Source organism: Falco biarmicus, chromosome 11, assembly GCF_023638135.1.
Source record: "Falco biarmicus isolate bFalBia1 chromosome 11, bFalBia1.pri, whole genome shotgun sequence".
NCBI lineage: Eukaryota > Metazoa > Chordata > Aves > Falconiformes > Falconidae > Falco > Falco biarmicus.
Window position 1 is genome coordinate 15,630,246 of NC_079298.1, and position 12,050 is coordinate 15,642,295.

The 12,050-nt window shown below is 37.8% G+C and overlaps 1 protein-coding gene across 2 annotated transcripts in view; it reads left to right on the top strand.

Moving 5' to 3' along the window:
- ST6GALNAC3 (ST6 N-acetylgalactosaminide alpha-2,6-sialyltransferase 3) overlaps positions 1-12,050 on the top strand; it is a 228,460-nt gene that overhangs the window by 142,798 nt on the left and 73,612 nt on the right. For both annotated transcript variants that reach the window (XM_056356408.1, XM_056356409.1), the window contains exon 3: positions 6,243-6,652. In XM_056356408.1, coding sequence (XP_056212383.1) covers positions 6,243-6,652 — 410 coding nt within the window. The remainder of the gene's footprint in view (positions 1-6,242; positions 6,653-12,050) is intronic.

Genomic DNA, 12,050 nt, shown 5'->3' on the forward strand with positions numbered 1-12,050 from the left:
TTCAATGAAGTCTGAGCTGGAAATCAGGAAAAAAAGAAAAAATGAAAGAGACTGTTCTTTTCATGTGAACTATCATGCTTTAACCTTTCGTAATACAGAAAAATGTTCAATTGAAGGAATATTTTAATTCCATTTTAGAAAATTATTTAAATGTGATTTTTTAAAAATAGGAAGTTAAAATATTTTGATCAAGCTGGACCTGGTTTTACTCAAATTTTGTTTTATGAGATTATGGAGAAGGGTATTATCTTTGACTTTTCAATGCTTTATTAAAATAGAGGAAAATACATTAAAAGACATGTTTTACTTCTTTATAGATCGTATACTTGACTGTTGCTATTCAGAGTTTTCTCACATATATTTGAAATGTTTATTTTTCAGCTCTCAGTATCATGAGATGTACTTGATTCTTGCCTTGTTTCAAAGCTGCCTGTATTGTTTCCAATAGCAGCAGCAAAATCAGCAGCATTCTGGTGAGCATTTGCTCTGCTGTATCTTGAAAGAGGTATGAGCTGGCATGGAGTAACTGGAGCTGCCTTGAAAGTGAGAAAGATGACACTGCATCACTTTGCACTGTGGTTCATGTTTAGAAGTTTTGGGTTTGTGGGTATGTTTTTTTTTCCTTTCCATGAGAAAGCAAGCTAAAATGTTTCAAAAATACACAAATGAAAGTTTAGATGGTGTTGGAGACTCTGGCATGCAAATTTCAACCTCTGCCCAAAGTCCAAGCTTCCTTCCTTTTCCTACCACTGACATCAGGAATCCACGAGATACTTGTTCAAGCAGAGGGAAGATACAGTCCTTTTAAGGAGCTGCACCATGAGCTGCAAATCAAAGAATAGCAGTTCTGTAACAACTAGGTCCTTATATATAGAAAAAATATCAGTGATGGTTATTTATTCAGTCTCTTACTGTAAGATTAGTCCCATTATGTGGCTCCTATGCATTCCCTTCCAATTCATTCAATTTTAAAAAAACCTTCCTGCTGGCACTTATGTACATATCAGTGACAGTCATCTAAATAAAATATCCCAGGCACTTGAGTCTCAGGAATAGTCTTATGAAGAGGCAGATCGTATTCTATGTATTTGGAAATGGGATGCATGTTGACTTAGTGCTTATTTTAAAATAATGTCAAAATGTTAAAATCTTTATGAAATCTTAATGTTAAATTTTATGAAGACAGAGAAATTTGCTGGGGTGTGGTGCCCAGGGTTAGGACCAAAATCAACTGCTGAAGATTAAAAAACCATAATGCTACCACAGGAGGGAAAGGGGAAACCCCACAAACTTGGGGTAATCAGACCTGTGGTTTTTTATAATTTTTGTTTGTATTACTTGATGTTGGTTATATAATGTGATTTATATACAGTGCTTCTGAGTGCTCTATAAAATTGCAGCTCTTGATGAGTGAACACACAAGTACTATCTTTCTTTTTGTTAAATGTGCTGAATGTTGTCTTAGAGAAGCCTGGCAAGTTTTTCCTCACAGTCAGAGGTCTGAAGAAAGTGAGTAAGCATAGATAAAACCAGCTTGGTTAATCATCACTGAAACACAAGAAAAATTAAAATGCATTTCTTGCTTGTAAAGTGGAAGAAAGCAGTAAAAACAATGCCAGACCGTTAATGCCTCTCTTGTACCTTTCCTTTCAAAGACCTCAAAAGAACATCAAGAAGAATAAAGGCAAAAATCTATTCCCTATTGGCATAATTATAAATGTTGTATCCTCTAAAACTCTAAAGACATCCAAGAAGAGTAGAAGACTAAATGGCATTGAAATAAAGAAAGTCTCTCTGGAGCTTTGTTCAATCGGCTTTGTTAGAATTCACTCAAATAGGATGATTATAAGAAAAGATCTCATTTGTTTCAACATTAAAGGAACAAATTAATATGTGGCAAGCTGCTAATAATTGCCTCATTATGTAGTGAATGGGCATTGCGTCCAATTTACAAAATTACAATCATATTGTTGAAGTAACAATTGGGAAAGTTTAATCTGAATTTCCTAACTATCTATATGATTAGTTGTGGGTATTCACTGAGTGAATTGTGGTTGGAGTGAGCTCTCCAGTGCACCACCAGCCTACAGTGCTAAGAAATCACAAGAGAAATTCAGCTTTTTGTTAGTGTAAATTACATCTGCATAGCTCCTGAGCTAGATTTGGTCCAAGTGAAGAGGGAATCTGGCAGCCTTTGCTAAGACGGGAGCTTGGCATGTGACTGGTCTGTCAGGACATCATTTTGTGGGACTCCACTGACTTGTGCTGAAGTCTTGGCCAAGAGGCTAAGAGACCTGGCCTGAGATCATTCCTGCTTGGGAAAGCCGGTGATCTAGGTTCTGTGCCATTGTGAAACCCACCCATACAAATGGTCCTGTAGCTGGAATGTCAGTCTCTCGGTGGAGACATTTGAAATGGTAGGGGAGTTGTTTCAAATTGGAAAGTAACCAATTTTCCAAATATCAAAAAACTCTGTGGAAGAGAATCATGTTTTGTGACCTACTTCTAGTTAGATTTGCTTGTGACCTTTTCTAATTCTGGCTGTTTTTGTTATTTAATGATTTGACCTTTGATTCTGTGAAGCCACTTCAATGCTAAATACAGAGATTTAATAACTAGAACTGTTTGATAAGTGACCTTTATTACACAGCTATTTCTCTTTGCTAGAGAAACGGCACTGTTTTGCAAGTTCTAATTCACAGTTTTAATTATCTTTTCTATTGTCTGTAAGCTTGCACAGGAAATGGAAAGGTCAGACATTTCATTTTCTTTACTGATTAAAATATAAGTGCTCCTCAACAGTTACAATGTATCATTCAGGAAAAAGATGGGACAATTTGTCAGAATCATGCCCAGCTGCTCTGCTGAGGGTTTCTACATCTTTCTGGTCAGCAACAAAATGAATAATTTTCTAGCAGCAATAATAGCTCAGCCCCCGTGGTGTGTAGAGGTGAAATATGTGCCCACGTACATGAAAAGAGAAGAAAAGGTGAAAGCTTCTTTAAGGTGGTTGGGTTTTTTTGTTGTTGTTTTTTTTTTTCTTTAGCTTATGTATCTACAATGCAAGTGAATGAAGATCTTGTGAAAGGTACAGGTAAACCCTTAACTGACGTACAGAGAGCATAATCAGTAACAGCATAGGTTTCCATATGGTCCTGCCAATCTGCACCAAACCCACTGCTGCTGGACCACCTCTACAGATGAGAGGGCAGAATGGACTGCCTGCCAGACCCATTTTTGGTTTCTCTGACAAGGCTGCTGCTGAGTTAGTGTTTAATTGCTATCCTGGTGTTTGTGATGTGGACCCCTGTAAACAGTTACTGTTAATTGCGAAGCAGATCACTAAAAAGGCACATTTTCTTTTATTTTCCAGTTTTCATCTCTCTGTATTGCAGTTTCTGTATGTAAGATTTGTCTCTCTGCTTTTATTCATCCTTAATACAAACAATACAGCAAGTTAAATGGAAAAGTGATGGTTTCTCGTACAGGTTAAGGCTATCATGGCCAACCTTGCAGCCAAAAATCTGCATATGGGAAAAGGGTGTGAGGGATGTAGGACCCCAGAGTATGGGGTGAAGGCGGACAACAGCACATCACTCCAACTCCTCAGGGGTCATAGGGAGCTGTCAGCTGTGTTCTAGTTCAGTAGCAGAAGTAGCAGCCACAACTACCCAGGTGCTTCCCAGTTCCAGCCCCTTAGGCACCCAAAGCCCTGTGCCTGAATAGCTCCTGTGGGAGCCACTGGCAGAGGGGCCGCCTTTGGATAGCTTTGGAGTCTTAAAGTGATGGGACAGCCACACCTGAGCTAGGGTGTAATAACAAACAGGAACGTTGTGTTAGATGATGGAAATGAGAAAGCTATTGGTGTGGATTACTGAAGCTACCCCTTTTGCCTGTCACACTTACAAACCAACACCGCAAGGTGCCGGCCTGTCTCTATGTGGGGGTTCAGTGAATGAATATTGATGTGAGTTTTCTCATACGTTGAGGAAGATATGATGCAAAAAGATACTGAAGTCAGTGGATGATTCTGGAGACAGTGGAATATCTGTCGTGGGTGTCAGCCAGTGTCCTAACTCTGTCTGGGACCTCTGTTGGGAAATATGCTTATTAGGACACGTAAAATTTTTCTACATTGTAAAAAATATTTACTCTGAGATAGAGCTGGGAGGGGTTAAGCCTCTGTCTCTATTGAAAGAGAGCAGATTATATGTTGACCTAGTGCAGGCATTCAATATTATGAAAGTGCTTTATAAATTGGAACAAGATAAATGAATCACAACAAAAGAGCTAGAAAAACCAGGGGACACAATTGCAGGAGTGAGTGTACTCAGTTTATTCGAGCAGAACAGTTACACTTAGTGAATAGAAAATGTGAAATGCATTTCTAACTAAGGTCAAAAAAATCAAACAATTCCAAATTTAAGAGAGCAGCTCCATTTTAATGGAGAAGGAAGAATATTGGGGGGGGGGGGGAATAAAAATCAAGCAACACTGAGGTTGAGAAAAATTTAAATGGGACCAGATTCTTGACCAAATTGGCTTTTCCTATCTAGCATTTTCATATTCAGCATTTGTTAGTTTGAAAGTTCACCCTGGAAGCTATAAATGAATCTACAGGGACTTCAGCAATTCACTTCATGTTAGGATGTGAGTTATGCTTATGGATTTGTTTAGGTCACCCAGCCATGTCCTCATAATGTATCTTAGAAAGGATTTCTGTAACTAAGCGGTAAACAGAAAGACTGTTGTGTTCAGCTGCATCTCCTGGGATTTCATCCCTGCTGTCAGAGAGCTATGCAGGACAACTCTCAAAAACTACAACAGCTATAAAAAATACAGAGTGTTCTGTAAAGGAAATATTGCCAATGCTTTTGCATGCAGTCAGGCATCTTTAACTCCTGATGAAATGAGGAAAGAATGTTTTTGTGAACCACTCACATAGAGAAATCAAACCTTTGCAATTCTGAGTTTTATTGCAGAAGTCTTGTAGGATGTACCTTAACTCAGTACAGAATTTGTCACCCAAAGATGAGATATTTTAGCTGTTATAATTTGCTTCCCTTCAGATGTTTATCCCTTGTCTTTATATTATCCACCTTTATGAAAGAAATTTGATATTTTGTCAGCCAAGTCCTAAGGTTATAGTGCTCAAATGTTGCTACGATATTCATCCACATCAGCTAATAGAGGTGTGATTTCGAAGGGAAATAACCACAAGTCAGATCAGAAAAGTACCTAGCATCCTGTCAGGCTAACTGAAGAACGTGAAAGGAATTATTCCTAACAAACATTAACCTGAAGTCACTGGCTCCCAGCTGGGGACATGACAGAAGGTCAAGTCATACAAAAATTGTAGATGATCTGTTGCCTGGACCATCTTCTGTAGATTTTTTTGATGCATCTATTTTTCATTTGATTTAGATTTCTAACCAAACTTTTCATACAATCCAACTTAAATACAGGGTTTTTCCTTTTAGTCTGTTGGTACAAAAGAAGGAAAAGACACTTGCTATTTATACTGACAAACAGAACATCTGATAAGTCTCTATATCTCTGCTAGACAGATAACTGTTCTTCTGCTAAAGAAATGCCATCTTTGACTTCAGTTTGCCCAAGATTAAGTTCTAGTTCACGTATCACCATTCCATTTGCTTCTCATTTTTCACGGGTCATAACCATTCTCTGGGGAGAACATACTCCTCTGTCTACTGCAGGATTTTCATACTACTAGATTGTGTTTTAGAGTTACATCTCATGTTTGACTTCTATCACAAATTTGGGAACTATTCATTCAGACACATAAACACAGTCAGTGTATAGTTAAATTTCCAGCATTACTTTTTCTGTACTTTTTTCTCTATTGCTGACAACACCTTGTTAGAAGAGGAGAAGGCATTGATCTAAACATTGTTTTCTGCTGCTTCTTACTTTCATTGTTTTCTAGTGGAAAGTGTAACATTTAAAGGAAAAAGGAATTACTATTTTTCTAGTTGACTTTGCAAGGTGGGGAACAAAGGAAAAAATTGGAACTGCCTACTTCACAAAAAAGGATTGCATTCAGAGCTTTGTAGGGGTAGGGTTTTCTACCAGCTCTACCACATGGGGATTGTTAGCTTTTTTTAAACAGAAGCATTGTTCTCAGTTTGTTGGATTGTGCCCATCTTCCTTTTAATTGAATTTTCAGTCTTTATGTTTTGCAAAGAAAGAGTTGCTATGTATATTTGTTTTCTTTCTTCCAGCCTCTACAACTTGACTGTGACCTCTGTGCCATTGTTTCAAACTCGGGACAGATGGCTGGCCAGAATGTAGGAGCTGAGATAGACAAGTCCTCCTGCATATGGAGGATGAACAATGCTCCCACAAAGGGCTATGAGCAGGATGTGGGGAAGAGGACAACCATAAGAGTGGTCTCTCACACAAGTGTGCCTCTCCTACTCAAAAATCCCGAGTACTTTTTCAAAGAAACCAACAACACTGTTTACGTGATCTGGGGACCTTTTCGAAACATGAGGAAGGATGGAAATGGCATTGTGTACAACATGCTGAAGAAAACTGTTGACAGCTACCCAATGGCCAAAATCTATGTGACAACAGAAAAGCGCATGAGTTACTGTGATTCAGTATTTAAGAAGGAGACAGGGAAAGACCGGTAAGTCCTAAATGTGAAAAACAATTACAGTGTTTGACAAAAGATACATGAGAGAAGTCCATGCTGGATGCCAGCTACTAAATGAGTCCCCAGATAAGTTTTTAATGGATTGTTATATGGTTTTGACTGTTATAAGCACTTGATGAGGCAGCAGCTAGGCCCCATTTACCCCACCTACGCTACCTTCTGTTCTTTCCATTTCTGTTGGCTTGAGTCCCAAAAATATTGGATGTCTTCCTGAAATGTTTTCAAAGCTGAGTGTTGTTTTCAGCTCAATTTACTATTGATTAAATTGACATTTTATTTGAAGGGGATAATCCTACACAAACAACATTTCCAAATGCACAACCTCAGGATAACTCTGTATATTGTATTTTCTTCTCTGTTGAGATTCAAGGCAGCTTTTCTGCAAACACAAACCTCAGGGTTATGCATTAGTTCTATTTCTTGGTGAAAATGGATTATCAGTGATACTGTAATAGATTTAGGTTTTTACCAGAATTATGCTGAAATTCTATTTTCCATGCCTGAGAATGCATATTTGTGCTGCTCAAGTAGGGACTGTAAGGAGATGGAAGTGTGAGGGCCACTGTTTTGGTTAGCATGATCAGAGAAGAAATTGGATTTGTGGAATTAAGACAGACAAATTGCAGGATTTTTTAACTGACCTGCAAAAATTCTGATCATCTGTGTTTTGGCATGGAAGAGCACCTGTCGTGCATACCAACTGGAGCTAACTAGGAAGGAGTTTCCAGATGTCTGCTGTGCCTTAGATGTAATTTTTTAATTTGCACATCATGAATTTGCAGTTGTGAAGGACTGTAGCTATTCTGACCAAATTAAAAAAAAACCACCAGATATTCACAGTTCAACTTAGTCTAAAATTTTCTTTTGAAGTAGAAGACCTTGCTCTCTCAAACTTCCTTGACTCACTTTGCTATTAAATAGTCAAAACTTTTGAAGATTTTTCCCTTTTTTTTAAACTATTGAAACATAGGGAAGAAATTGTCCCTCAGCTTGTTCACCATGTGCACATGTTGCTGCTATGATTCTGCAGTTGGAGTGAGCTCCTACATGTCATAAAGGTGCCAAGGTTTCAATGGCTTCTTTAGTTTAACTGAACAAGCTGATGAACAGAGGCTAATAGGGAAAATACACAAGATCCGTTCTTAAAAATGTCCTCTAATAATCCAGTTCATCTGGTTTACATATTACTTGAGATAAATATGATCATGGGTATATTATTACATTGCTAAACATAAATTTGTTTGTGACTCTTTGTTAACAGTCAGGTCACAGTGACTTTACAATACTTTATCAAAATCCTTATTGTGAGACCAGACCTTAGTATATCCCATCAAAAAAATCTCACCATCCATTGTCAAAGTATCCTAATCCCCAGTCTAATCCATTCCTCTCCAACAAATTAACACACCTCAAAGTTTTTATTATTACACAATTAACACAATGAAAATGCTTCTTTTCATGTCTAAGGCAGATCAAACTTCTGCTCTCCCAGTGCTTATGAACAAAGTGTTCTTAAGCAGCCTAATGTCAAAGTGGCCCAAGTTCTTTCTCCTTAAGTCATTACAATGACTAAAAGTTTCATGTTGTGAACAGCGGCAGATTGTAAAGAGCCTGCCTCATGACCCACATCACATTGCATTTCCATGTGCCTCCCTTTAACACTGAGAAAAAACCCCCCACCACTTCTCACAGTGGTAATCAGATGACATCCTTGTATCTACTGCAACTTTCATTTTTAGTCCTACTTTTCCACATCAAATACTAAGCAGTGTTTTTAACATCATTTAGTGCACTTGTCAGCCAGAAACAAAGGAAACAGTCAACATGTCACCAGCCAACACCCTCTGTGTCACAAGAAAATATCCTGCAGTTCCTTGCTAATCAGGGGACCTCAGTTTGAAACTATTTCATTTTCTGTAACATCTTCAATTCACAGGACCCCTCTGCTGTTTCTAGGGAAGGTCACAAGGCTGCTAGAAGCGTGTGGCATTTGTAGAAGCAGCAAAAGGAAAGCACAAGAGATTTGTGGGTGATGAAAATAGTTTCCCATGTTGTGCCAGGCTGTTATGATGCTGAAAAAGGCTCAGGTTCCTCAGCCAAATATTCCTTCAGTTCCTCAGAGAAACATCAACTCTTGCTTGCAATATTAGTTTGAACAGAGGTCTGTTTCAACATGTTCCCAGCAAAAATTCTGGAAGGAAACCAAGTTCAACTCATATTTTAAAATGTTCTGAGTAGATAGATTGTAACCACATCTATTTTAGTTTAATCCTAAAATACTGTCCTTATGTACAGTGTATGCTACTAAAGCATAGTAAGTTTGTAACAGATTTCTAGTCTGTCAAGTCTTTAATGAGCTTTCAATATCTACTCTTTGATGTACCATCTTTTTAGGTAATTAGTGGGATTTTTCCGTATTTTCCTCCTAGTGGTGCTCAAGTTGTAAAGGATGTTATGAGAAGCAGCTAACAGGTATGTGCTGCAGTCACTTCTCTGCTGCAGAGAAGTTCTGGTCCTGCACCACTGACGTGGGAGCTTCACCCCTGACTTCACCAAGTGCAGGTTCAAAACCCGTAGCTTTGGTTGACAAATCATTGACAAATTATTTATTATTGGTTCATGGAAGAAACAGGAATTGCCTCTAAATAACTTCCCACAAACTAGTTCATTTATTTTTTAATGAAGCAGTTTTTTAATTCCACAGTAGTACAAAATACCCTCTGAGATGGGCTGTCCCTATTAGAGAACTAACTTGCGTGTGATGTTATAAATCTGGGGGACATGTTCTTTCTTCCTCAGTGAAACATTGGAGTTCAAGGTGGTGAATGCTCATCCACTTTAAATAATTGTTGTACATAAATAATATTCATTACCAGACATTCACAAATTTTCATTAATGAATTTTACTTGGTACTTTCCTAGAGGGAGCATAAAGCTGGCAGCTTCTTCCATTACTTCACTAATGTTTTTGTGTATTATGTGTGTTGAGTCAAGTGAAAGGACTTAAAGAAACATTAGGTAATTACTAAATGCGGCATCTTTGTATGTACCTCAATCCAGATAAGTGGTTCTAAAGCCATCTACATCTTTGCCATGCATTAGAAATATAATGCAATATGATATAACAACATTTAATTGTTAATAACAAAGAAAAACTGTAGTCTTCATTAAAGCAGCAGAACTAATTCTGGTCTGATAAAGTGCACTGAACAGCCCTAAATAGGTTTTAATTAGCTGGCACCAAAGCTGCACCACCCTTAGGGAGGGTAAAATTAATGAAAACTAGCAGCAAATAGATCGATGCTACTAGATGTTATTGCCTTAGGTGAAGGTGATGAGGAAGAAAGGAGTGTCTTTTAACGTTCATTTAGAAAACAGTCTGCGTTAAAAGTCACTTTCAAAAAGCAATGATAAAATAAATCTGTGCTAATATCAGTGAAACAGTCTAATATCATCCAGACTGCAGACTCCATTTGTGTTTATACTATAAAGTCTCAGGCAAACCACTCAGCACTGTATGTCTGAGTAGAGCGTCTGCTGGCACAGCTCCACGGCCCCTCTCGGGGCTGGTGGTGTGCTCAGACTGCTCCTGTCCCACCGCACATAGAGGACATTGAGCCCCAGCAAACAGCCAGTAACGCATGTGCTGATACTGCTCAAAGCACAGCTTTACTTGATGTTTGTAATCACTCTGATAAATAACTACTGGAAAGAGCCTGCTGAGCTTTGCTGAGATGTATTCTGAGCTCCTATAATTCCTGTCACAGACTTGAGATAATGTTCTGAAACCCAGTCAGTTTGGTAGACAATTGTCTTTCCACACACACTGTCTTAACTCTGACAACAACCGTCCCATAACTGAACAATTTAGTTCAATTTAACAACATTTCATTGAGATTATAAACTACACAAGCATGTCTACAGGAGGCTGGTTCACTGAGCTACATTTGCAGTCAGATGGCTGTTTCTGAAGGATTTTTGTTAATATCTTGGACAATGCCAAATAAACAAGATTGCTTTTGTGCTTCTCTTCCACAAGTTCTTAATTACCTCTGTTCATGCCAGATGGTATGATGTGTTAGGTTGTGAGGAAGCTGTTTTGTCATTTGAGGCAGAAAGACGGATCATTCTGATCACTGACTTCTGGATCAAGATTCAAAATTTGGGGGCGTGCACAACCTGATGTTTTACTCAGTCCTGTTCACTAATTATTTATTACTTTGGTGATATATGAGATCTATATTATATCTCTGCCATTTAGAGCTAGCAAATTATATTAATTTAAAGTTCAGATTGACAGTGTTAGACAACTACAGTCATCACAGCTTCACCTCAGCTAATATGTGGTTTTTGATGTGCCTGACTAATATACATGAAGCTGTAGTCTAGTAAAACTGTCATTGAAATGGATAAATGAAATTATGTTCTCTGAGATTCAGGTACCTGCAGTTTCTATTGTTTGGTGAAATTCTCTGTGAATTGAGGTAGTAAAGCTGTCAGTGGCCAGAACATCAGACTTTTATGCTGTATTTATGGTTCTTGGCTTAAATGAAATATTATTGTAATGCTATTTTCACTTCTGCACTTGCTTACATATACATATTGGTTTCTCTCTCAAGGCCGTTCAGAGAAAATACACAATCTTAGCTAGCGTTAGGTAGTATTTGCAGTTTTTCATTAGGAAGCTGTGAACATTGGCACTGAATCTGGCTCAGAGAGTTCGATTTTGGGACCTGGGAAGTACTTCCCATCAGTGCTTTGCATTAACATGCTTATTAAAAAAAATAAATTAAATTCTGGAAGGTGAATAAAAGTTCATTTCATTTTGAAAGGAAAATGAGCAGAGTTAGGGAATATCAATGCCTTTAAATTATGGAACTCTTGGAAGGAAATGATGGAAAAAACTGATTCAGACTGACAGAGGAAATGTATAATGCCTGTTGAAACACTTTTAAGGACAAAAATGAATTGTAGTTTACATTTTGATATAGTCTTTATCATAGTGATGTAGTGTCTGCTGCTGCACCAATAAAGTCAGCAGAAAGTTCTCAACTGCCTGTTAAGATCACAACAAACCCCAAAATATGTGTTTGATATAGCGACCTTTTCTCAAGTGCTTGACAGTGGATCTTTCTTGAACCATTGCTTGGCACTTCCATTCTTTCTTTTTATAAAGTAACTCCTTCAAAAAATGCTAATGGATTTGTCCATTTTAATTCACAGAGGGTTTAAATAGTTTTGTTGTCAGTTAAGACTGCTTTATTACCTGAAAAAACAAGAGTCTAAAGCATGAAACCTTAATGAAATAAATAGATTTTTCATTATAAAACACTTAAAACCTCAACATCTATTGCTATTTGCAGTCAATCAC